The 27,717-nt window shown below is 35.7% G+C and overlaps 1 protein-coding gene across 8 annotated transcripts; it reads left to right on the top strand.

Moving 5' to 3' along the window:
- On the top strand, positions 1-27,516 carry ESD (esterase D). 8 transcript variants are annotated; one of them, XM_017535971.2, is made up of 10 exons: positions 1-86; positions 4,203-4,250; positions 6,172-6,297; positions 10,846-10,934; positions 13,998-14,096; positions 15,560-15,684; positions 16,779-16,898; positions 18,945-19,043; positions 21,233-21,400; positions 27,286-27,516. In XM_017535971.2, the coding sequence occupies exons 3-10, from the start codon at positions 6,200-6,202 to the stop codon at positions 27,364-27,366; spliced, it is 879 nt and encodes a 292-aa protein (XP_017391460.1). In that variant the 5' UTR covers positions 1-86; positions 4,203-4,250; positions 6,172-6,199; the 3' UTR covers positions 27,367-27,516. The 8 variants fall into 8 exon arrangements, with proteins under 8 accessions (XP_017391460.1, XP_017391462.1, XP_037597045.1 ...); XM_017535973.2 differs by having other exon boundaries at positions 6,223-6,297; XM_037741115.1 differs by lacking the exon at positions 1-86 and adding an exon at positions 181-279 and having other exon boundaries at positions 6,223-6,297.
- Positions 27,517-27,717: the final 201 nt, after the last annotated feature.

Consider the following 27,717-nt stretch of genomic DNA (forward strand, 5'->3'; position numbering starts at 1 on the left):
GAAGGAAACAGGAAAACTGATGGTAGTCCCACTGCATGTCGGTGACCGGAGATTTCAAAGGATTCTTGTTTAACTGCAGCTACCAAGTAGGTGAGGTGGATAGACTTAGGACAGAGGAGTGAGGGGAGTTGAAATTGGGCTCTAGTTTCTACATAAGTGACACGGAAACCCTCTCCACGAGTTAAGTGAAGCTAGATCTCAAATTTATTAATGCCTCCGGTTCTTGCTGCCGGCTCTGGGAAGAGTCTGAGCACGCACAGCGGACTGCTCTCAGGCAAGGTAACAGGGATTAACATCAAACGCCCTCCTCTTTGGTCCTAGTAGCCACGAGGAGTAGAAACGCGGGTGAAAGCAAGAGTCGGAGGGGACGCCCACGCGGAGGCTGCCGGGAAGTGCAATTTGCAAAGGGGGCGGAGCCATGGGAACGGGACTGGAGAATCGGAGTTAAAAGCGACAGTGAGCGGGACCGGAGGGGCGGGGCATCATATGGGTGGGGCGGGGGGGCCCAGGCGAGGCCCCGGCGGCCATCTTGAGCCCCGCCTTTTACTTCCGGCTGCGTCTGCTGGTAACTCTGCCGCCGGAGGTAAGACTGGGTCCCGGTAGAGGCCTGGAAGTTGTCAGCCCTCTTGCGGCTCTTGCGGCTGCGGCTGCGGCTGCGGCGGCTGCACTGGTAGGCCTGGTCCGGGCGGACGCCGAGGCTTGCGGTGCAGATATCCTCAGGTACGATCGCAGAGATGGCGATCGCGGACGCCTAGCGCCACTAGCCATGACAGGAGGCCGAGGACCTTGTCCCGAGACGCGAAGCGTCGCCCTTAATCCGTTTTCCTTCTCTGAGCCTCCAACCTAGTGTAACCCGGGGCGCTCGGGCTTGCATCGCATCCCAGGCGAAGCGCCTGTTTACCTACTGCCCGCTACATTTGTACAGCCTTTTCCAGTTTACAAAGACTTTTCTAGGCCCGCATCCACCGCGGGAAAATGAGAAGTAGATGTGCAGGCATTTTAAGGAGGGAGCCGGCCTCAACGCGTTAGTAGCGCCCACCGGCGCCTGGTTTAGGGGAGTGTGGATCTGCTGCCTTGGGCAGCGTCCACGTCCGGGCACGACCCAATGGCGCGGTCAGCAGCGTTCACCTGGTGATGCTGAGGGGAACCCGCGTCTTTGGAGTTTGGCGAAATCCGTTCGGGTCGGAAACCGCTCTCAGAGCGCTGTGGGGGACTGGAAGTCATTTCTGATGAGGTCATCAGGGAAATAGGATTTGAGCCCACTTGAAGGAGGTCATTCCAGGTTGCAGGAAAAATGATAGTTCATGTTTGTTAGTGTGGTAGAGGCAGCGTTCTAAGCACTCTGTGAATTAACTCATTTAACTTCCAGAGCAACCCTATCAAACTGATATTACTGTATTCCCATTTTGCAGATGGGCAAATGAGGCACAGATTAAACAGCTTACCCAGTGTCAAGTAGTAACGAGTGGTGAAGTCAGACTTTGAACCCAGAGGGCCTGGCCCCAGAACCTACACTGAAACTATTGTACTGTGGCATTGAGTAAAGTCACCCGATAGCAACATCCAGGCCATCCTAGAATTACGCATAGTTGGGTTTAACTAACATAATAGGAAGTGAGACCAGAAAAATAATGTGGGACCAAATTATAGACCATATTTAGAGCCAAGTGGAAGTGTTGGGCGTTTATAGATGTTATTTTTTTTAGTTTTTTCCCACAAAGTGTAGTGGATATTCTGATGGGCAAGCCATGTGAATTTTTATAAAGGAGAAGAGACCCAGCCTAGGCAACATGGCCAAACCTCCTCTACAAACAAATTAGCCAGGCATGGTGGTGCCACCTGTGGTCCCAGCTACTCCGGAGGCTGAGGCGGGTGGACTGCAGTGAGCCGAAATCACACCACTGCACTCCAGCTTGGGCCACAAAGTTAGATGCTGTCTTTAAAAAAAAAAAAAAAAAAAAAAAAGACAATGCTTGTACACAGGTAGAATGTGACTGAAGTCTATATGGAGTTTTATTCATTCTTACCTTTTTTCAGTCCTCCTTCATGATTTTAATTTTATGAAACTTTAATGGCATTAAACTTGAAGAAAATTATAAAATTAGCATGGTCTTCCATTTCAGTGACTTTCAGGTTCTCAGCTACTGGCCTAACAGCGAAGGGGATTAGCAGTCTCCACCTGCAGCAGCCAGGGGGTGGTCAAGCAGTTCTCATCTGCTCATTATTGTGAGCTAGTATCTGTGTTTTTAATTATGACTAACGGATACTTAACACTAGTGAAATACACACTTATTTTATGTATTTGTTTTTATCACAGTTTTAAAAATACTGAGTAAAAATGACTAACAATTACATGTAGGCCATATTAGGCCTGCAGATGAGCTGTTTGTAGAGATCCATTAAACAGTAAATTAACTGGATTAAAAGGCCAGGCTTTAATCCCCAAATATATATAATTAGGATGATGGCAGTGGGAATTCAAAAAGAAGGTGACTTTGAGGCATCTCAAATGTAAGTTAGGCAAGACAGGCATTAGTCTGGAAAAGGGAGGCCATGAAGAGAGGAATGGTTTGAAGGTGAGATGTAGAAGCTTAATTTTAGATGTATTAAGTTTTAATAGCTGGTGACATGTCTTGGTAGAAGGGCCCAGCAATAAATTTCATTATGGGCACTAGTGCTTGAGAAAGATTGGTTATAGAGATGCAGATTTAAATTCTTTCACCCAGAAAATGTAGTTGAAATTTAGGGAATGAGGTTTAGGGAAAGAGAGAGTGAAGAAAGAAGAAAAGGGAGGTGGGAGGAGACAGAGTGAAAGGGAAGAAGCCAGATCCTGAGTTTTCACTGAGAAGAGGATTTGAGCAACACCATGGTTGTCAACAGCCAGTTATTGGCACTGTAGTCCATTGGTTTTCGGAACACCTGTCTAGGTTGTTAAGAGCCAGTGGAATAGGACACCCTGAAAATGAAGAAACATCAAAATCCAAGAATCTGAGAGAATGGGAACAAAAACCCAAGTGGAGATACATGGAAAACTTGAGACTCAGGGGAAGAAGGATAAAAATAGAACTCAGATTTCTGCAGGTGTATGTTGTTTAGCTTCAATAAGGGCTCTTTCTCTACAAAAAAATATTTTAAAAAATTATTTAGGTGTGGTATGTGCCTGTAGTCCTAGCTGCTTAGGAGGCTGAGGTAGGAGGATCACTTGAAGCTTGGAGTTCTAGGTTACACTGAGTCATGATTCTGTAACTATACTACAACCTGGGCCACAGGGCCAAGACCCTGCCTCCAAATAAATAAATAAATAAATAAAATATAAAGAGAGGAACAGTAAGGATTGGTCTTTAGGGGAATGGATGTATTATGCACTGAGAGACCCTTTCTTCTCCAAAGAATGTTGATGTTCACTAACTTTTGGGAAAAATTGTGTGACTCCCACTGGCACTGTGAAATTGTTTTTCTGGGCTTTATTTGTATTTTTTATTTTTGGAGGAGAAGTAGGAAGGGTGTTGTTTGGTTTTTTGGTATTCCACCCTACTCTGTCACCCTATTTCTCCCAGAAAATCTGGTCTAGAACATACATACATGTTGGTTCTGGAACCTAAATGAAATCTATCAGACAAGTGACATGATATATACTATGTAAGTTTTTATATTTTTTTTCTTACTGAATATCAGTCACTTCAGCATCATTCATAAGCCCAATTTTCTTACACATCCTTTCTAGTCACCCTAGTAGTAGTCATTCAGGCCTCATCTCTTCCCTCGTTTTTTCTCCCAATGTTACAAGTTCCACTTACAACTCTGAGCCAGATAGAGACATTTTCCTCTACTTAACTAGTCCACACTCGTTTTCTTCACTCAGCAGTTAAATACATCTCATACTTCCAAATTACACTTGAAATTTTTTTTGATTTAAAAAGATTAAAACTTTCATAATACTTTTACTTCAACAAATGTTTTTGATCAACTACCACCAACAAGCCTTATGGCAAAATAGGTATTAAGGTGGCCTTGTGGCAAATAATTAGATTATGGGCAATTAAGGTAATTAGATGGTGATGTGGTATCCCATCAGGGTAGACAGTCACCTAACTCAAAAGAAGAAAATGTCTCTATTGAGAATGCATATGCATATATCAGCTCCGTATAACCTTTGCTGTGAAAGGTATATCCCATTGTAAACCATTTGGTCTTTTTTTCAGCATCGTCTACCCTTTGGTTCAAGCAAAAAGCAATCAACAATTGGATAGGTAAACTTGTTTTTTTGTTCATATATTACTCTGAACATTGAATGAAAAAAACACTAATAGCTTGTTTTAAAACGTGCTATTTTTCACAGAGAAAAATTCTATTGAAAAATAAAACTACCCTTTATAACATATCAGATATCATAGTGTGTTACAGTATGTCATATCAGGTTCTTAGTTTATGTCATATTTCTTGTTAAGCCTAACATATTTTTTGATTTGTAATTAAAGATAGTTTCTAAAATGGGTGGGTAGAAAAAATACTTTAAAAATTTTGTTTTTTAAAAAATATTCTACCAACTTTTAAAAAGTGTTTTGACTTTGTTCCTTCTGGCCAAATGAAAAGTATTTGCTTTTGAATTTTGAAAGTAGAGAAAACTGACAACTTGAGATTTATTAAAATAGATGAACAGCAAAGTATATAGACTCCTATGTACCAGATCCATGCTCAGTATACCGTCTTTTACAAAATGGATATAGTCCCTGCTACATTTAAGAAAATCTGGTTTCCTTGTGGAATAATGGAGCAAATAAATTTTATTTATTGGTCTCATATCTATGTGTTAATATATTAAAATTAAACAATGTCTATCTCTGTAAGTTCATTATTTAAGATAGGATTGTGAACAATAGCTAAAGTTAATATTCAATAACTAATAACGTCTCATGGGAGTTTGTTGTTTAAGAATTAATCTTTTATAAATTAAAAGCATAAAACTGAGCAGATGTTAGTTTCCCTATGTACAATTGTAATATAATTCTACAGAATCTGTTATCTTAGAGTGCCTTTTTAAAAAAAAAAAGTATTTAAAGAACCTCTAGAGAGTCAGGAGAGCATATTAGCTAAGAGTAGGGACTGATGTCAGACTTCCTGGGTTCAAATCCTAGTCTTCCAAAGTAAAACTAAGTATTTGGGTTTATTGAAAAAATTAAAGATAAGATTGAAGCTAAATTTTTTAAGTATTTTGCAAGACATTTCCAAATTAGCTTTTTAAGATTATTGTTAAATATCTTTGAAAGAGCAATCCTAAAGCTACAGCTGATAGGCACATAGTAGTGCATTTCACTGAGATCACCAGGGTGGTAATACCTGTTCCAGATATCTAAAGGTTTTTCTTTAGTATGTAGGACTTAACTGCCTTATATTCTAATACAGTGCTTCTAAGAATAGGAAGGGAATCTTTCCTTGAGAGGTACACGTCAGAATCAGTGTGGTTTCCCTTTGCTCAAGAGGCATTTATGATAAAATGGTTTTCTTTTTTCCTGTATTGATCAGTAAAGGCAATAAAATATATGTTATTTTACATATAAGTTTAAAATTATTTTTACATGAAAATTTAAAATATTTATTGGACAGAAAAGAGTTAAGCTTATGTTTTACTTAATTGGTTTGTTTTAAATAGAGAAGTGTTGATCTTGTTTCATATTGCTTTCTCTTAAAAACTCATGGGATGAGTAATTGGATCTGGTTTAGTATCTAGAAAAATCTGTGTCAGTCTGTAAGTGTTCAGTAATATTATCTGTTATTATTAGCAAAATCATTATCACATCATCTTTCTTCCATTTTGAAATCAACCATAATTAGTCATACCAATTCCTTGTCTACTTTGTTGCAGTTGATAGGCAGATTGTTAACAATTTTTAATCTTCTAAACTAACATAATTAATTGGTAACTTACTTATTTTCTGCCTTTTTTAAAAAAGAATTTGGGACAGTCCACCATGACAAAGAACTTGTTAATAAATTAGTAATGATATACCAAAGTATGAAATATTTTAAAAGTGAGTAACAAATGTAAATGCATGTATGTGAGTTAATCAGTTTCTTAATATTTACTGGAGAAAATGTGAAAAGCAGATTCTAGGTAAAAAATAGTTGTATGTTCAGATAATTTATCTGAAGGAAACTGGTTTTGTTTCTAGCTTTTCAGGAACTAATTCTCTGGAAATTAATGAGATTACTCTTTGCTAATAGGAGAAGAATGGCATTGAAGCAGATTTCCAGCAACAAGTGCTTTGGGGGATTGCAGAAAGTTTTTGAACATGACAGGTATCTATTAAGAAGATATAATTTTAGATATCTTTCATTCTGTTGGATTGTTTTGTTCTATTTTAAAACAAATCTTTAGATATTATGGTACCTTATTTTACTTTTAAACTTGCTTACTCTTTCTGTGGTTATCTATTTGACAGTTTTACCAGACTTAATTAGCTGTGGATATGATTGTGTGAGGTACAGCCTTAACAGAGAATTATCTTCAACCAAGAAGTGTTAATATTTCTCTTAACAGAGAAGTATTTAACTTGATACTTTTCTGAAACTTTGTGAAAATGCTTATGTTGCCAGTAAAAATTCTGAAAACATTTTCTTTGAGGATCTCTAAGTGTAGGAAAAACACCTGGACTTTTTGAGAAAGAACACATTAAACACATGGATTTGCTTCTGCTGCCTCCAAAATGGCATTAAGTAAAGAGATTAAACACACACACACACACACACACACACACACACACACACACACACACACCTGTAAAGGCAAAAAGAAGCAGGAGACAGGAGCTAAGAGTAACATATTAGAAGCAGGAATACAAATGGACAGGTAGTGCCTGACTTATTAAATCCTAGAAAGCTAAATTCTAAACATCAGCAATAAAAAGCTGAGAAATGACACAATTTATAAAAAGCCATAGTAATTGAAGGCACCAGGTACACCTGAAAATCAGGATAAAAGTTGAGCTCAGAAAAAGGAAGATTAATCGAAAGTCTGTTTTTAAAAGGTGATAGATCTGAGAGTGTCCCAGCTTTACGCACTGCCTCTTACTAACTCTGGAGAAAGATTGGAGGTATGTTCTCTAGAGACAGTAAACAGCATTTGTATTAGGGAATACCAGACATAATTAGTAGGAGTTGTAATACTGCAAATAAATTAAGCAAAAGTTTACACACTGAGTTTCTTTTACTAGCTTTCAAAATTTGGGGAGTTAGTCTTGTATCCTTCAGAAGAATTGTCCTGTGGCAATTTTGAGTAGCCCAAAAGAAGAGATTTCAAGATACTGCAATTTGCCAACAGAGTAATCTAACCAGAGCTTACAGTAAAGCAGTGATTGAAAACTCCACTAGTAGGCACAGTGCTTTCAACTAGATTTTTAGTGTTTCACTCTTAAATAGGAGTGGACGGCTAAAGATCATTAGACATTTATGTAAAGCCTTTAATTTAATGTAAACTGCTGTTCATATCAAAGGCATAAAAGATATTGACCTCTGACTTCGTAGGATGCTATTAAAAATATTCAAGTACATGGACAGGCGTGGTGACTCACACCTGTAATTCCAACACTTTGGGAGGCTGAAGCAGGCAGATCACTTGAGGTCAGGAGTTCAAGACAAGTCTGGCCAACACGGTGAAACCCACCCCGCCTCGTCTCTACTGAAAAAAAAATAAACACAAAAATTAGCCAGGCATGGTGATGCATACATGTAATCCCAGCTACTCAAGAGGCTGAGGCAGGAGAATTGCTGAACCTGGGAGGGAGAGGTTGCAGTAAGCTGAGATGGCACCACTGCACTCCAGTCTGGGCAACAAGAGTGAAACTCTGTCTGGAAAAATATAAAATAAAATAAACTTCAAGTACAAAAAAGCCCAAACATTTAAGTTTTGATAGTAGAAATGATAAAACTCATTAAAAAAAAAGGCTTAGTTGACATTCTAGAAAGTAAAATAAGACAAAAGTGATAAATCAGAAAGGATAAGAACATTAGAGGACTAGTCCAAAAACCCAACATTAAATATTAGAATTTTGGAAAATAAAACAAATAGAAGTATAGATACAAAGAATAAAGAAATAATTCAAGAATTCCCAGAACTGAAGGGTTTAAGTTGCCAGATGTAAAAAGTTGTCTAGTACAATGGAGGAAAACAGATCTACACCAACAACATTGTAAAGTTTTGGAGCATTGGAAACAGAAGATTCCCAAACATTGAGAAAAACAGAAAGTAGATTAAGAATTTTCAAAGGTTTAGGTTAGCTCAATGGTATTACTAGAACAAAGAATGCAGAGCAGCAGTGCTTTCAGGATTCTGAAGGATGACTTCTATGTCCAATCATATTGTCAGTTAAGTGAGAGTAGAATGAAGACATTTTTATATATGAAAGGCCTGAAAGTGTATTTCCTATGCACTTTTGGAAGCAACTGAATAATACACTTCACCAAAATGAGGGACTAAAGCAAGATAGCTGAAGACGTAAGCCCCAAGAAAACAGATCAGAGGAGAAAGAATTTCCAGAGGAGCGGGGTCATATTAAGGCAGCAGCTAGGAAGCAGCAGGTCAAAAGTTGGAGATGTGGTAGCCAGAAATTACATGCAGGCATTTATATCAAATTAGTTAAATAATAAAATTACAGTCCCACTAGCCACATTTCAATTGCTCAGTAGTCACAGGTTACTAGAAGCTATTGTACTGGGTAATACATATGTAGAACATTTTTTATTAATATCACTGTAGAAAGTTGTGTTTGGCAGTACTGGTCTGAAGAAATTTTTTTAATGTAGATGAAATTGATAGAATTGACTGTATTGGAGAGGAAATTTACGAAACCAATCAGGGTTGAGGGAATTTGGTATCGAATTCGTGATACATTTAAAATGACCACACAAATCTTTGTGCATGAGTTGGTATTCCTTTGGTAACTGAGCAGCATCTTAATGACATGATAGGGACAGAGGTTTCAGAAGATTGCTTGATAATCCTGTTTTTTTTTTGCTTTTACATAAACGTGAATCATACCACTGTTGAACATACTTTAGACCTGATTTGTTCCACAGCTACTTGAGACAGGTCTTCTTTTAAAAATGTTATTGTGATAAGAACACTTAACATGAGATATACCCTCTTAACAAATTTTTAAATGTGCAAGAAAGGTCTTAAGGCACCAACCACCCTGTAACAAGATTATGTTCTCTTGATTTTACGTATTGATAACAAATATTCCTGCGTTGGATATGGACGTAATATGATATTATAATGAAAGTAAATGTTTCAGCTTCCCTTACAAAAGTTGAAAACCTAAAAACAGCTGTCAGAAATTTTTTATGCCATCAGTCATCAATAGGAAAAGTTGCTTAGAATAATGTGAATAAAGGAAATCACCAATATGCAGAGAATGGAAGGGAGCATACAGAAAACTTCTCATGATGAGGCCTTTGTGGGAGTCTATTCTTAGCAAGGAAGGACAACCAGTAACAAAAAGAGAGAATTCCTAGCTTAATGAAAATGAAAAACTGAAAGAAAAGGGGAAGTAATTCTAATCTACTACATGGCTCATCTCTGAATAGCATTTATAACTTCTTAATATTGATTAACCAAAATTATATATGATAGGAGAGTAGAAGGAGAAATATGGGGGAGTGCGGGGAGCAAAGACAAGGAGATGAAAGTTCACTAAAATCCTTCCATAATGGAAGTCAATAGATAACTAAAACTGAAGGATCTAGAAGCAGTAATAAAGTCATGTTATTTAGATAGGGACATAAATACCAGAAAAATCAGCTAAAAGAAGTAAATTAATTATCTCTGGAATATGCAAATGAAAAGATTGGGCCAGGGAAAACTAGTTTTTCATAACAAAGTTTGTGGAAGTATTTACTATTTACAGTTACAGTTCACTTTAAACTGTATGTACTTGTATAACTTTAATAAAAAGATAGGTATTTACTCTGAAGTGGTAAGAGCTTACTTCCAGCTATATGATGTTTTAAATTAAACCCATGAGAGATCATTGTTGCATGAATTACTGTTTACTGGAAGATTGCTTGCGGTTTTAATCAAAATTATCTTTTCTAGTTGCATTAATAGTGATTGTGATGAAATATTAGTTATGAAAGAGCAAATTAAGGATGTGTTGCATTTTAGTGCCCTGAGCAAGTATGTAAGATCTCAAGAATTCTTTTTTTTTTTTTTTTTGAGATGGAGTCTCACTCTGTTGCCCAGGCTGGAGAAAAATGGTGCGATCTTGGCTCACTGCAGCCTCCGGGTCCTGGGTTCCAGCAATTCTCCTGCCTCAGCCTCCCAAGTAACTGGAATTATAGGCACCCACCACCAGCCCAGCTAATTTTTGTATTTTTAGTAGAGATGGGGTTTCAGTATCTTGGCCAGGTTGGTCTTGAACTCCTGACCTCGTGACCCAACCACCTCTGCCTCCCAAAGTGCTGGGATTATAAGCATGAGCCACCGCACCTGGCAAGAATTCATTTTTTTTTATAAAAGATGATTCGTGATTTCATACATTTCTTTAGAAACAGAAACAATTTTTTTTAATAAGTACCACAATGAGGATTACATTTATTTTTCACTTACGCTGCCCAAAATAACAGTGCCATGCAAAGTATAGGCTCAGGTTGGTTTAGATCAGTATGCCAGATTGGCCACATTCTTTCTTTAAGGGACAAGTATATTCCTTAAATGTTGATGGAACCACTTATTTTAGACATGAAATAGCTTACTTTGGACCTTTACTATATATCTTTTTATATAGTGCATAATTATTTTGTTTCTATCTTGCCTAATGAGGGACATTAATATTTTGTTGGTAAAATTAGTGTTGAACTGAGCTGCAAAATGAAATTTGCTGTCTACTTACCACCAAAGGCAGAAACTGGAAAGTGCCCTGCGCTGTATTGGCTCTCAGGTAAGTGTTATGCATTTGAGTTTTGTAAAGTGGTTTCCGTTTTCTTTTTGAGCCTAAAGTCCTTAAGGGCCTGTCATAGTCTACTCTGTTACTTCGTCCTGCGAATAGTTTCAGACCTACTGAATTACACTTATTTCACATCTTTTTCTAATAGATCAAGTAATTTAGCAGAAAAGGTAAAGTTCTGTACTTAATAGCAAGGGCTTAGAAAAGTTATTTACCTGATTTGTACCTATTCAAGCATTTCTGGAGTTTATAGAGACTTTACTAGTCCAATAGAACAATATTAGGTGAAATCAGGACATCAGGACACTCTAATAAGAAACCAGCTATTTGTAAGAAGTCAAGTAACTTCTTACAATGTTCTCTAAAATATTTTAATTAGACTCCATAGAGCTTCTCTGACAACAAACTAGAAAGTCACAAAAGAATGCTAATACTTCTTAATCAGAGTTTCGTATTAAAGACTAGATTGTGAAGAGAGTAACATTTTGACACCTGCCTTTTGAAACTTCTATGCTAACTTTTCTTTCACAAGATGTTGGTACTACTTCATCTTTAGAAACAAACATTATAAAGAGAGAATCATAGCAACTAAATTGTGTCATAGAGTACTATTTTAATTTTTTTTCTCCAAATTGGTTCCTGTAACATTGATTTAACAAATCCTCCCTCATGTTTGTTTCATCAATGACAAGTCCCAAATACCAGTTTTTGAAAATGAGAATAAATATTTTGTCTTAAAGGGTAAAGATTAAGTACATATCTGACTTTAATTCAAGAAAACATTTCCGTGATTGAATGAAGAGCGCTGGTTTTGCTAGAAAAACATAGCTATTGCCAAAAGCAAGAGCAACAAAATTAGTTATTTAATTGTTTCAGAAAACATAATATTGTGTAGCTAAAAATGATCTTAGAAGTCATGTAATCCCTAGAAAGAAAATGAGGCCCAGAGAAGCTAAATATTGGTCAGGGTCACACAGTAATGTGGAGTTAAACAAATTTTCTGACTCACAGCCCAGAGCTGTATTTAGTTTTTTCTCCTGTTGTTTTTGCATTTTGTTTCCGGTGAGGGCTATTGTAGTCATATCTCTTGGTTAAACAATAATAACCAGATCAGAAGGACCAAGGCATTGTGTCATAGGTACTGTAATAATAAGGCCCTAAGTTCTAACCAAAATTGAATCTAGCAAGACATCTGAGCTTTACAAGTATAAAACACAGAATTTTTGTTTGTTTACATCAAATGACAGGACAGTTTCCTTAGTGAGATGCTCAAGAACAGATAGACCTTGGAAATTAAGGCTTGATTTTCTGAGTAAAGGTAAGATTGCACCAGTGCACATGAGATGATGACAAAAGAATCTCAGAAGCTTTACTTCCCAGTAAGTCTAAGGAAACCAATGACACAGCTATTACATTGCGAAAATAGAGAAATTAGCTGAAATCAAAACATCCAAACTGAAATCTTAAAAGATAGTTCATGTGTAGTGATTTGTATCTTTCTCCAATGAAGGTGACCATTGAAACAGCCCTTTATTAGCTGTGTACCCAATATAATTGAAAACATGTCCACACAAAAACTTGCACATGAATGTTCATAGCACACTATTATAATAGCCAAAAAGTATAAACAAACCAAACGTCCCTCACCTGGTGAAATGATCAATAAAGCCTATTGGTATTTCATTCCTTGTCATTCTCACATCATTATTATAGTATTAGATACCTAAAGTAAAAGAATTAAGTCATCTTCTCTATTACATGACTGAAAAGCATAGAGCTGGGAAAAATAACAGAAACTTCTAAAAACTGAAGCTAAAACTCGGGGGATGGCATGTGATCACCATTACTCTCTTTTAAGTTCGGTGAAGAATACAAAGATGATTAAGCTAAATTTTGTTGCTGAGAACTACCTGTATATAAAAATATTAAGTTATTTGTATTCTGAATACTATAATATTTGCTTATTTACTGTAACTGTTCATGTTTTGATGCAGAAATAGTGTGAAGTTTAATTAGCATATTTGATAACACTTTACTGGAGTTGTTTAATATTGGGCTTATACACCATATTGCCACTCTGTCGTTTGAAAATTTCTGAATTCCCAAACACATCTGGTCCAAAGCATTTTAGTAATTGAAACTTTAGTAAGTGATTTTAAAAGGATAGTTATGCAATCACTTAACACAGTTCTTAGGTTAACACTATTATAAATTTTATTTAAAAAGTGAATTTTAGTGTCTTAATTATTTCTAAAGCAAAAAAAAAAAATTTAATAATACCAAGTAAGCTTGTTTTCCTGTATTATAAAAAGTTTAAAGCTTATAAACCATTCACAATATAGCATGAGATAATTTTTTTTTTTTTTTTTNTGGCCTGTATTTAGCTGTACCTTCTACAGTTGACTATTATGATAATACAGGAGTAAATATGTGGCTTATTTGACTCAGCATAATGCATTTCAGATTCGTCTACACTGTTGCACATTCTTTTTCTAAATGCCAATTTTTTTTTTTTTTTGAGACGGAGTTTCGCTCTTGTTACCCAGGCTGGAGTGCAATGGCGCGATCTCGGCTCACCGCAACCTCCGCCTCCCCGGTTCAGGCAATTCTCCTGCCCCAGTCTCCTGAGTTGTTGGGATTACAGGCACGCGCCACCATGCCCAGCTAATTTTTTGTATTTTTAGTAGAGACGGGGTTTCACCATGTTGACTGGGATGGTCTCGATCTCTTGACCTCGTGATCCACCCGCCTTGGCCTCCCAAAGTGCTGGGATTACAGGCTTGAGCCACCGCGCCCGGCCAATTTTTTTAATAATTTCAACTTTTACTTTAGATTAAGGGGGTACATGTGCAGGTTTGTTACATGAGCATATTGCATGATTTGGAGGTTTGGCGTATGAATGATTCCATCACCCAGGAAGTGAGCATTAGAACTACTAATTGGTGGTTTTTTAGCCCTTGTTCATCTCCCTCTCCCCCTGGTCTAATGGTCCTCAGTGTTAATGGTACACATCTTTTATGTCCTTGTGTGCCCAGTAACAGTATTTTTTATCTTCAGGTTTAACTTGCACAGAACAAAATTTTATATCAAAATCTGGTTATCATCAAGCTGCTTCAGAACATGGTCTTGTTGTCATTGCTCCAGACACCAGCCCTCGTAAGTGTTTGTGGTCCAGATATCCTTTATAAACATCTAAATGTTTAGGACTGTTATAAGTGGTATGATATATACATTATACAATTCATTTTATATTTTTGCTGTTATCTCTATTAACCTTTCAATTGTCATCATGACTCCAAAATACTATGCTATACATTTTCCTCATTGAGTTTTACTCATGACATGGCTCTTAAGAAAGAGGATAGTTTTGCTATTCCCATTGTACAGATTAAGATACTTCAAAGCAGAGTTTGAGCAACTCAATTCATATATCATATTGGAACTACTGTCAAAATACTAATATGTAATGCATAGGAAATTATTTTTTCTATTCCAAAGGTAAACTGTCTTGTTACATAATTACATCTTTTTTTCATCTCTGTTAACATCAATCATACAGTTAAACAAGTATTAGTTTTAATGTAGATGATCTGAATATTTACATTAGAGAAATGAAAATATCAAATATGTGAGAACTCAATGTATCAGACAGTTAAAACTTGTTTTATGACTCTAGAAGTGGCAGGAAATGGAATTTAAATGGCAGTAAAACTAGGGAAGGTATATGGCTGGCCTGGGAAGCACTATATTTCCTTTCACAGGCATGCCTGGTTAGAAATAGAACAGATTTAATTCAAATAGCATCAAAAATATAAAATATTAAGGAATAAACTTAGGAAGATGTATAAAAAGGAAACTAAAATTTTGCTGAAGATCATAAATGAAGACTTTAATAAATGAGAAAATGCTGTTTTTCTAGATGGATAAAATGGATCTTATGATAAGGGTATGTCTTCAAATTACTCTGTGTGTTACTGTAATTCTATTCAAAATCCCAATAGTTGGCTTTTTAACCACATGCAAGTATATAAAATAAAACGGAATAAATTTAAAAGAAATATAAAAAAATTTCAGTGGAGGATGGATAGACAGGGGAATGTGATGGAATAACTCCATTAATAAAGCATATTAGAAAACATTTTCAGTTCAAGATAGCGAGTTGAGCACAAGCATCTGCTTCCCCACTCCTGTGTAAAAGAGAATTAAAGAGGTGCTGGTAGTGAGAGAGGGTCATCAGGGAAGGGATCACAACATATTTCTAAAAGACAAAAAGAAGATTTAAGTCCTTTTGACAGGTAAACCAGAGTAAGGAAGCATATGTTCAGAGTACAAAAGAAACTTCATCAACAAAGGAAGTTAGTGTGCTTTACCCTGGCAGCTGAATACTCCAGCTTGGAAAGTCATTTTTTACCTCACTGGGCAGAACGAGTCACGTGGCCCCATTCAAGGGCAAGAGGAGCAAGAAGCATAATCCTATCATGTGCTCCAAAAGGCAGAGAGCTCACAACATTTGTGAAGAGTTCCCATGCAAGTGGACTTGCAGATTCATTTGAAAGTGTGGTACTAAACATGGGCCATTACTACAGAGCAGATGAAACCACAAGATTGTTTCTTGATAGGTGGCTGCAATATTAAAGGAGAAGATGAGAGCTGGGACTTTGGCACTGGTGCTGGATTTTATGTTGATGCCACCGAAGATCCTTGGAAAACCAACTACAGAATGTACTCTTATGTCACGGAGGAGGTGATTTAATTTGTACTGTAATTATTAACTGATGACTGCCAACAGTTTGATTTTGGGACACAAAGTCCTTACAATCTTGAGGATTTTAAACTAGGGTACAAAAGTTATGAGTGAAAATTCCAAAGTTTTCTAGTACTATAGTCCTATTTACTGCAATTTAAATTAACACTAAGTACAATTAAAGAATTTAATCATTATAGTGAGACCTGTTTATACTACCCAGAATAACCAAGAAAATGATACATGAAAAAACCTTTACTTTGCCTGGCAGCTGGTTCATTTGGATATAGTTTTGTTTTGTTTTGTTTTTAACCATTAAATTTACATAAGCACATTTGGATATATTTTATAGTGATAAGCCAAGGCTTAGTTAGAAAACATAAGTGGTAAAGCATTACTTCTATTAATAATATTTGTATGCTGCTTATGCTTTTCTAAATTTTATATGATCTTCATTATTAATATGTATATCATAAAACTTAGAAACAATAATGTAGGTTTTTTATCACCCATATTTCTGTTACCCCAAAAAACACTTACGTTTTGGTATATTCCAGACTCTTTCTATGACTAGTTTTCATGTAACTGTAATCTTTTTATTTTGTTCTTTTTTATGTTATATATAAAAATATTTTCCAGTGTTATTCTAATTTTAATAATTGGATAATATTCTGTCATATGCCATAATTTACTTTTACCTCTTGTAGGATATTTATGGTTTTTTATATATTTTTACCCTAATAAATATTACTGCATTGATTATCTTTGTGCATAATGTTTTCTCCTTAAGGACTGACTTCCTTAGAATATATTCCAAAAAGCAATTACTAGGTCAAAATTTAAGAACATTTGAAGGTTCTTTCTGCATCACCTTCCTAAAATGTTTTCAGAGAAGTCTGTACCATATATTTCCAGGGATATATTAATAACCATAGTTTACCTGAGAATTTTCTTTTATTTTCATTGTTACTAGTTCAAACCATTTTAAGACTATGATTTGGCAGCACTGATTTTGTAATTATTTTATATAACTTTGAAAAAGTCTAAACTTATTTTCTTTGACATCTGTTGTCACATGATTAAATTTTTTCTAGCTTCCCCAACTCATAAATGCCAATTTTCCAGTGGATCCCCAAAGGACATCTATTTTTGGCCACTCCATGGGAGGCCATGGAGCTCTGATCTGTGCTTTGAAAAATCCTGGAAAATACAAAGTAAGATTATCTAAACTTCTAGTGATAAATATTTCTCTTGAATAACATAATATTAGGAACCTTCAAAGATTAAAATTACAATATTGTTAGTATTGAAACTAAACGTTTCTAGTGTTGAGAACTTTGGGGTGTTTGGCAGGTGGGTATTTAATTTGACCACAGAGTATATGCTACAGAATCAGAAGCATAGGAATTCATTAAGAGTGCTTTCTTATTGGCCTACTAAAAGTATTATAAAATGTAGCTTCTGCTTTAATTGGTTTTATTCTAACTATGGTTTTGAACACACTTTTTTCCCCTAAAAGTTATTGATTAATGCTATTGTGGCAGAACCTATCATTTATAGTCTTACCAGGAATGTCTTTGTGAAGTTGACTTTGATTTTCTGAGGTAAAAGATATGATTTGTAGAAGCTTAAGTATTCTGTTCTTAATGCCTCTGATGAAAATTGAAATGCAGCTTGATTAACAAACATCACTCTCAGCCTTTCCTAGAGTCAGATTTGAATAACTGCCATATGTAGTGTGTCATACTGTGCAGAGCAGCATGTTACAAGAGTTGAAAAGGAAAGTGTCAAAGCAACTATCATCTTAAGATTTCTTCTGCCTTTAAACTTACAGGGCTATTCATACCCTTAAGATTGGTGAACTTCATTATTTTAGGTGTGCTACTGAGATATGAAAATATTTTTCATAGCAATTTCTTGCTATAGCATTAAATATTTTGTTTTTGGTAAGCTTTATTATAATTTTACTAGTTCATGACATGATACTGGGTTTTCTGCTAAGTAAGCATTTTTATTTTTTATTTATTTGGAGACAGTGTTTTGCTCTTGTTGGCCAGGCTGGAATGCAGTGGCACAATCTTGGCTCACTGTAACCTCCACCTCCTGGGTTCAAGCAATTCTCCTGCCTCAGCCTCCCAAGTAGCTAGGATTACAGGCATGTGCCACCACACCCAGCTAATTTTGTATTTTTAGTAGAGATGGGATTTCACCATGTTGGCCGGGCTGGTCTTTAACTCCCAACCTCAGGTGATCTGCTGCCTCAGCCTCCCAAAGTGCTGGGATTACAGGCGTGAGCCACTGTGCCCGGCCTACTTCCATTTTTTTTTTTTTTTTTTGAGACGGAGTTTCGCTCTTGTTACCCAGGCTGGAGTGCAATGGCGCAATCTCGGCTCACCGCAACCTCCGCCTCCTGGGCTCAGGCAATTCTCCTGCCTCAGCCTCCTGAGCAGCTGGGACTACAGGCACGCGCCACCATGCCCAGCTAATTTTTTTTGTATTTTTAGTAGAGACGGGGTTTCACCATGTTGACCAGGATGGTCTTGATCTCTTGACCTCGTGATCCACCCGCCTCGGCCTCCCAAAGTGCTGGGATTACAGGCTTGAGCCACCGCGCCCGGCCTACTTCCATTTTTTTAAGGCAGTCCAATTATCATGTCTGAGGTAGAAAAGCAAACTTAGTTGAATTTTTTGTCCTTTAAAAAAGCTAATATATACCACTAAACATGTACATTGATGAGTACTCCGAAGTTGAGAGATCCCATCTCTGCACCATATCCAGTGAAAAAGAACATTTTATAGAACACAGAGTTGTATTAAAAATTCTATCATATTGAAATGCATTGCTCACTGCTTTGTTGGTACTGTTTAAGAGAAATAATGTGTCAGGCTTAGTAACATTCACTAAGATAAGCATGAACTTTTATATTACTATAGACTAATTTTAGTGCTAAAAGAAGCAGAAACGCTGAACATAAACTTCTGTTTGTATCTTAATTAAATTGCAGTGTACTGTTTTGCATTATTTTAGCAATTATATTTATTAGCTTTCTTAATAGAATATACAAAAGACGTATTATGGAAAGGCCTACAATCTAAGCCAGTAATGTATCAAAAGGAAAATTGTTCACAGGGTTTTAATGTCAAGTCAGAATTTTTAAGTAAGTTGCCAATAACTTCTATATTTTTAAGCAAGTTGCAAGTATCTTCATATTTAATTTAGCAAAATATAACTCGTTTTTAAATTTATTTTGTTTCTGAAGTCTGTGTCAGCATTTGCTCCAATTTGCAACCCTGTACTCTGTCCTTGGGGCAAAAAAGCCTTTAGTGGATATTTGGGACCAGATCAAAGTAAATGGAAGGTAGGTACTGAATGGCTATCTTAATACTCAATCCTAAGTTTTCAAGTTTCTTTAAAAGGCTGGGCATACCACAGACATTATATTCCTACCCTGCTCAAGTTAGGGCTCAGAGCTGAGATGAATTAGCAAAAGTTATATATATTTATACCAACAAAAAACCCTACTTTCTAACTGTATTGAATAATGGCAGATATTCTAGGGCTACATTTTTTTCTACTAAGGGTTAATTTTTATTTTTATTTCTAAATTAACATGACTTCTAAATTAACATAACAGAAAATACCACATATTACAGGTTGAGCATCTCTAATCTAAAAATACCACATATTTTAGATTGAACATCCCTAATATAAAAATTCAGAATGCTACAATGAGCATTTCCTTTGAACGTGACCTTTAAGCATCATTTGAGTATTCAAAATGTTCAGATTATGGAGCATTTCTGATTTTGGATTTTTGGATTAGGGATATTCAACCTGTGTTATGAAATTTTGACTTGCCTCTTATTACTATATGTTCATTGTGTAATAGAAACAAAGAACCCTACCTTTTTAAATTATTTTATGTATTTGTTTTCAAAATTCAGTATTTCAGATCTTGATTTTAAATTCTAGACCTAAGAGTGGTCTAGAAAATAGATACTCTGTTATATACATTTATGTGAATATTCCCACAGCAAGATTGCTTTCTTAAGCATGCAAAACAGGTGCTTGCAAGTGAAAATAAAAATGACCCTTTCTCTTGAGAGCCATTTTACTCTTGTGCAGAAATGGGCCATTTGCAAACTCCACCAAGAGTCTCAATACTTTGAACTCATCATCGTGCCTTGTTAACAAGCAGAAAATACTTGAATGGAAAAAAAACACAACATCTTTGTCTTAAAGCATTTATAGTTCTGTGTTCAGGGGTCATTCTCACAGGAACCCCTACTTTATTTAAGGGTGATTACTGAAATTCCAACAAATTAGAGGGTTCGTCCATTAGTAACTAGATTACAGTTGTGTTTACGCTTGAATTTTTATATTGGAAGAATGCTAGAACTGATTTAGGATTAGGTCCTTTGAGAACTGACATTGCATGTGCATCAGTGTTTTGAGTCTTCATCAGGTGCAAAGTCTATGCTAAGTTCTGAGCTCCTTTGTTATGAAAATGGTGATATTTCGTATCTACCGAGGGCTTGTGGTCTAATAGAAGAATTGGGTAAATGACCAACTAATTGGAGGGAGAAGGTGAGAGGTAGAGGCACAAGTAACCTAAAAAGGAATCTAGTTATGTACTTTTCTCCAAGTGACAGTAGATTTTACTGTCTTAATTATGATGTATTTAGGGTATTTATGATTGAAATCAGGAAACCATGTAGAATTATGAAATCATAGGATTTAGAACTAGTCAGACTTCATAGGTCCTCTCTCACTCTTTTAAGATGAAAGGAAATAGAGTCTTCAAAAGCAGGACACTTAGAGGACAAATCTTTTGATGGCTGTTTGTCTTGGTCAACTTACAAAAGTTGTGGTTAGTGAATATATGTGAATAATTAAGAATATTTCAAGATGAATGATAAAATATAAAATTGTAACTAGTGGCAGCTCCTCAGATAATAAATTTGAGATGATGTAGATATGATTCAGATTATTCATATAAGATCTTTCTGAAAACTTACATAGATAGCAGAGGTTTGGTGCTGTTCAACAGCAAAAAAGAAGGCTGAATGTATTTATGTCTGGAATTAGAGCCATGAAGAAGAGACCAAAAAAAAAAATAATAATAAGATTATCTGAAATAGAGACTATGTAGAAAAAGATCATGGAGTTAGAAGAAACTTCTAATTTCTGATTTGTGGAAGGAGTTACAAAGAAAAAAAATCATGTTCTTACTGGAGTCAAGAGGAGATTAAGAATATGAAAGGTTTAGAAGGAAAAGGGACATTTTGTGAAGAATGCCTGAGATACGGGATTCTTGCCACTAGTCTAGGACTGCCTGAAAGCAGGGAAGAGACTATTATTAGAAAATAGAATTCTGAAGACCTTGTAAATAAAAACCTGGCAAGATTTTTAGCCAACTTAAAAGCATATTTCTGATTTAATCAGCCTTAGAACTTAAATAACTTTAAATTTCTATTTGGGACTAGCATAGTATATTCTGAAGAATACCTTTGAATTTATTTTTCAATGTAACTTCTCTTTTTACAGGCATATGATGCTACCCATCTTGTGAAATCCTATCCTGGTTCTCAGCTTGACATACTAATCGATCAAGGAAAAGATGACCAGTTTCTTTTAGATGGACAGTTACTCCCTGACAATTTCATCGCTGCCTGTACAGAAAAGAAAATCCCTGTTGTTTTTCGATTACAAGAGGCAAGTACTAGGAAACCTTAGCTTGATATAAATAATGTAACTATGAAGAATAAGGATTTCATGGCATTTTCTTACCTTTATTTTAGAATATAAAATGCTACTCTAGTAAGTTTTTAATTATATTGACACTTCAATTGAAAGCCTGCCTATAAAATTAATTATATCTAACACTAAATTTGATAGAAATAGGAAAGCTTTTGGCAGTAAAAAATATTATTTTCCATCAAACCAGTAAATAACAAGATGTTTGATGCTTGAATGATAATTAATCTTCAATGTTAGCGGATACATCTTTCTTTACACATATGCCTTTGCTACAGTAGAATAAAAAAGACAAACTTCTACCCCAATTACTCCTTATTTTATAAGCATATTTTAGCCTCAGCAGTTAAGTATTATTTATCACATATACGTGCTTTATGTTATTTGACTTACCTACTAAGTTATTTGTTGTGCTACTTGACATTTCTAGTTGTTTAAGAATAATTACTGAGTCCCAGTTGGCTTGCAAGTTGTTTTAATTAAAATACTTTTGACTCTCCACTACTCACCTAACTCTATATATGCTACTGTAGTCATAATTAAAGAAATTTTGCTTTTATTTTTTTAAAAAATTAAAAAGCTTCAGGATATAATTTAAAATATTTCAAAGTGAAAAAAATGAGCACCGAAAATTATACATGATCATGATTTTTGAAAAAATTTTATTCATGTTTAAGGTTAATGTGTTCAGGCACATTGATCTAAGATGTAATTATGATGGTAAAAGTTCAAATAAGTCTAGATCAATGTGTAATGTGGTACATTACAGTTTGTAAAATGCTTTCAAGCATTAACTCATTGTTAATTCTTACACCCACAAGTGAGATGTCATTCCTTTCCTGTCCATCTGTTTTACAAATGAGGAGACAGGCTCAGAGAAGTAACTCGCTTATCTAATATCACATAGCTAGTAAGTGGTGGAAGCAAGACTGGAAGCAAGGCCATTTGACTGCAAATACTGTCCTCCTGTCATTTATCAAGCCATTCTCAGGCAGCGTGACGTGCTCCTGAGGAGCGAAGGAATGGAATTCGAGCTAGCACAAGGAGAAATTGTGCGTAGCTTGCTGCCTGTCTAACTTACGCAGAAGATCTGAGCAATTTTCCTGTTTGCAGGGGTATTTTGCACATATGAACTATATATGCACATATATATGGTGAGAAAATGTCATTGTATATACCTTGTTGTCTCTTAGTGTCCATCCTTGAGTAATAGAATTTTGTTTTAGATTTATTTGAACATTTACCGTCACAATTAAATTGTAGGTCAACAACCCGTCTTGAGAAATCCAAATGCCGGTTTGGCTATAAATATAATAGTACATTTAACTTCAGTAACTATAGCTATAAGTGACGTACCAAACCATGTTTTTTCCAAATGACCTTAATTTCTTGGCACTACCCATGATGGATGGATGCCTCATCTGCTTCCCCAAAGACTGTGCCCAAAAATTCTGTTTCTACAACGTTTCTGCCTGCCAACAAAGTCTGAAAATCTCTCAAGTTTGTTATAAAAACAACAGAGTTAGAACATGGCTGACATTCTTGGAGGGAAAAATAAGTCAACTTACTTGTTTCTAAAATGCCTGTATCCCAAGCAACTAGAACACGTAGTTGGCTGTACTTAATGAGGAGTCAAGACAAACCACTCAATTCTTCTAAAAAAGTAAGGAAGTTATTCAAAGCACAAGAGTTACAATCTTGAGCTTGGACACAACTTTCTATTCACTTTACTTCCAGCATGGTCAGGATAAGAGTGAACTACACAGCTTGAAGCAGATTTCGTTTAGATATGTTGTAATTGAATCAACAACTGAATGAACATGCCTGAGTAGTGGCCCCAGAGAGTCTACCTTCAGATTTTCTTACCAGCTTTGACCCAAGATTACCTTGGGTCTGAGGGTTCTATCACCTGCTTTATCATATCACCTGCTTAATCATTTGATTATAAGCATATTGTAACTGTATTTCTTTGTGGGATAGAAGCTGTGAAAAATAAGCTGAAAATAATAGGGGATATATATAAATAATATGAGAGGGAAGAAAAATGGTTACAATCATGCACATGATATACTCAACTTCATTCCTTTACCTCTTTTTAATGGTGTTAAATGCTCACAATTTATATTCTGTCAAATGTCAAAAAAAAAAAAAATTAGAGGGAGGGGTTAGTGCATTGGGGATATTTATTTGCTTATTTATATATTTTTCTTTTTCTATTTTGGCTTCAGGGAATCTAAATTGAAAAAAAATACTAGGTAGCAAACTTCTGATATCTAATGTACAGAGATCAAATCTTATTCTGAAAAAGAAGGGCTTAGTACGTCTTATCTTTACTTACTGGAGTTACACAGTGAGGAAAAAACTTAGTGACCTAATACTCAAGAAGTTTCCAGAAACTGTATTCTCTTTTTGTGGAATAGAAGGAGAGGCTATACTACCTCCTTAAGCCGCAGGACCTTTTTGAAGATTGAGAGGCTCTTACAGCCTCTGGATCTGCCTTTCAGAGAAGAGTAAGAACATGGCAGAGGATCCCAGAAATGTAGAGCTCTCTCGTTCGTCTCTATATTCCACGCTTATTTAGCACAGTTATCTAGCATAGAGACTCTCAATACTTGTTAAATAAATGGGTACAATGCAAAGTCTTCCTTTTTAAACACTGAAGAGATTTAATAACCTTGGAATTCATATCCAAGCTTTTCTAATTGGGTCTGGAAAATATGTAAGAAAACATTGCCCGTTAGGATAAATATCCACCATAGCTGCTAGAGCACTGCTTCCTTTTGAGTGAAAAGAATGAAAGAATGAAATGTGTTCATTTATTTTTATACTCCAGGAGTCAGAGTTTTGTTACCAAGGATTTTCCATTTAAAGTGTGAGGTAGAGGCAATAAAAGCCCCTTCAGGTGTCACTAAACATAGGCATTTGCACGAGCTGCTTAACTTGTCATACCAACTCATTCATCAAATAATTAAAGAAGCCATCCTCATTTAATAAGACTGATAGGGGCCGGGCGCGGTGGCTCAAGCCTGTAATCCCAGCACTTTGGGAGGCCGAGGCGGGTGGATCACGAGGTCAAGAGATCGAGACCATCCTGGTCAACATGGTGAAACCCCGTCTCTACTAAAACTACAAAAAATTAGCTGGGCATGGTGGCGCGTGCCTGTAATCCCAGCTACTGAGGAGGCTGAGGCAGGAGAATTGCCTGAACCCGGGAGGCGGAGGTTACGGTGAGCCGAGATCGCGCCATTGCACTCCAGCCTGGGTAACATGAGTGAAACTCCGTCTCAAAAAAAAAAAAAAAAAATAAGACTGATAAACAGAATCCCTAGTTGGAGATGATACAGTTAGCTCGAATTGTATAGCTCAGCAGGATACCAATAGTTCAAATGTGTTCTACTGCGTTTTTGTTGATATTTTTAAAAATTCTTGATCCCTCATGGCAGGCATTTTCTTCCTTCTCATCTAGGTGAATCTTTATGACTATGGAACTTTTGGTCATTTGTTTTGGGTTTTAGATGTCTTGTCTTGTCTTGCAGTATATTCCTGGGTTTACCTTGAGACTTCTCTAATAATAATGATGGCTATTCATGTGTGTCTGATGGCTCTTAACATACAAGAAACTAAGGATAAAATATGGCATACTCAGTCACATTGGGACTTGGTCACACAAGTCTTTTGAGGTGTCTGTTTCTCTGCATCTGTACCCATTATTTATCAAATCCATCTTTTGATCTGTGAAAAATGACAGATAATAAATACTTGGGTACATTTTACAGGTTTCGTGACCTTAACAATTCAAGAATTATATGGATGCAAAATGCTTTTCTTTACGTTTCTTTCTTTATATAGGAAACTGTAATTTAGGTCTAAATTTAACTAGCCAGCTGGGACTTAGTCTAATCATTGAGAGACATGACATCAAGTAATTTTGAGGCTCAGCTTTAATCTTGACAACATTCCTGTGACATTCACTTCCATAATAGATGACAAATTGCTTTAAAAGACATAAGTTACTTTGACCTTAACCCAGAACTTTTTATTAACTACTGTTCCCAAGATAAACATTTAATACCTCTCTGGAAGGGAGAGATTGAGAACATTTACTGATTCATCAAAACCTTGGGGATTTGTCTTGTTTTCTGAAGCGTCAGTGATATTTTTATTAGCTCTATTTTTATTTCTTAAGTGCTTAGAAAAATTCTCATTTTTTCCCATCAGTGACCATTTACTAGTCCAAAACTGAAAGAAAAAAAAATCTTTCTTAGACTTTTATTTATTTTAGTTTATTCAACCTTGTATTTTACTTGTGGGTAGGGATAAATTATCTGGTGTTTGAAAGTTCTTAGAAAGTTCTTCCCACCTGGAGTGTAAATTAGTTCAACCATTGTAGAAGATAGTGTGGTGATTCCTCAGACCTAGAGGCAGAAATGCCATTTGACCCAGCAATCCAATTACTAGTTATATATAAAAGGAATATAAATAATTCTATTATAAAGATACATGCGCATGTATGTTCACTGCAGCACTATTCACAATAGCAAAGACATGGAATCAACCTAAATGCCCATCAATGATAGATTGGGTAAAGAAAATGTAGCACATCTACACCATGGAATACTATACAGCCATAATAAGGAATGAGATCATATCCTTTGCAGGGTCATGGATGGAATTGGAAGCCATTATCCTCAGCAAACTAATGCAGGAATACAAAACCAAACACCACATGCTCTCACTTATAAGTGGGAGCTGAGTGATGAAAACACCAGGATATATAGGGGCAACAACACACACTGGGGCCTGTCAAAAGGTGATGGGGGAGGGAGAGCATCAGGAAGAATAGCTAACGGATGCTGGGCTTAATACCTGGGTGATGGGGTGATCTGAGCAGCACACCACCATGGCACAGAGTTACTTATGTAAACTGCATATCCTGCACATGTACCCCTGAACTTAAAAGTTGAAGAAAAGAAAAAAAAAAAGGAAGAAATTTTTTACCACCCTAATACCTTATTTTTTTTTCTTTCTTTTGGAAGACTATTTTTTGTCTTGTACTCAGAAGAGGTGTCAAAGTCACCAGAAAGGGATTATTTCTCCATTTACCTACAACAATGGTTTTAATTGACTGAATAGATAGAAATATCTTTCAACTCAACTGCTTAGCACATCACATTTCTCTCTGTTTCATGGTAGTTTTTTAACGGTTTACTGACTTTTTACCTAATTTGATGTATTGCTAAGGGATGTCAAGGTTTAATGAATTAGTCCTTTCTCCTCAAATAAAGATATGATATACTTTTACTGTGCAGGATGAATTCTTAACATGATTTATGATGGCTGTATTTGACTTCCCAACAAGGATAGTGCATTTGGGCATTTTTGTGTTCTTTTTCTATATATTTTTTTGCTTATTTTGTATTTTTTTTAATAGTCACTCTCTTATTGATGTGCTGCATTTGTAAATTGAAATGTCTTGCCCATGTTTCTAAGCTCTCTAAATCCTGATTCTTTTCATCTTGGTTGATACGACAGTGTCTACTCTGCATATTTAATTAATGTGTTACTTCCTCTCTTTACATATTAATGGCAGCATTTAGAAGCTAGACTATGTTTAGAAGCTAGGCAGAATGTTTAGTTTTCCTTCATATTTTCGCCACCCTTTTATGTACAGTGAAAATGTTAAAGTATGACAACCTTGATTTTATTATAAACCTTCCTCATACTTCTTTAATGTTATGACTATTTGCAAATTAAATGACCTTAGAGATATATTTAATGTTTCTAATATTGATGTTTCTGAATGGAAGATAAATGTCTTATCATCTCTGTATCTTGTCTTCTAGGGTTATGATCATAGCTACTACTTCATTGCAACCTTTATTACTGATCACATCAGACATCATGCCAAATACCTGAATGCATGAAAAACTCCAAATAAGAGAATCTCTTCAGGATTATAAAAGTTGTAAAATACAACTGTATTGCTGAGCAAAAAAAAATTTCAAAACATTGGATTTTATAATGCTAAATTCATTCTGCAGTTGAATCACATCTGAATAAAGATATAAAACCTACTTCTGATTTTAAAAGTTATTTTACAAATGTTCACATAGGACATCTTTAATGCTTTATATCTTTTTCAGTGTCATTTAGAAATTCTTATATTAATCCCAGGTCATAGAATATGAATGTAATCCTATTTGAAGTGTAGAATAGTCACTCTGGAACAGAAGACTTAAAAGTAATTTGGCCCAAACACCTCACCTTTCCAGACT

The sequence above is a fragment of the Cebus imitator genome, unplaced genomic scaffold (assembly GCF_001604975.1).
Source record: "Cebus imitator isolate Cc_AM_T3 unplaced genomic scaffold, Cebus_imitator-1.0 Scaffold94, whole genome shotgun sequence".
In the NCBI taxonomy this organism is placed as follows: domain Eukaryota; kingdom Metazoa; phylum Chordata; class Mammalia; order Primates; family Cebidae; genus Cebus; species Cebus imitator.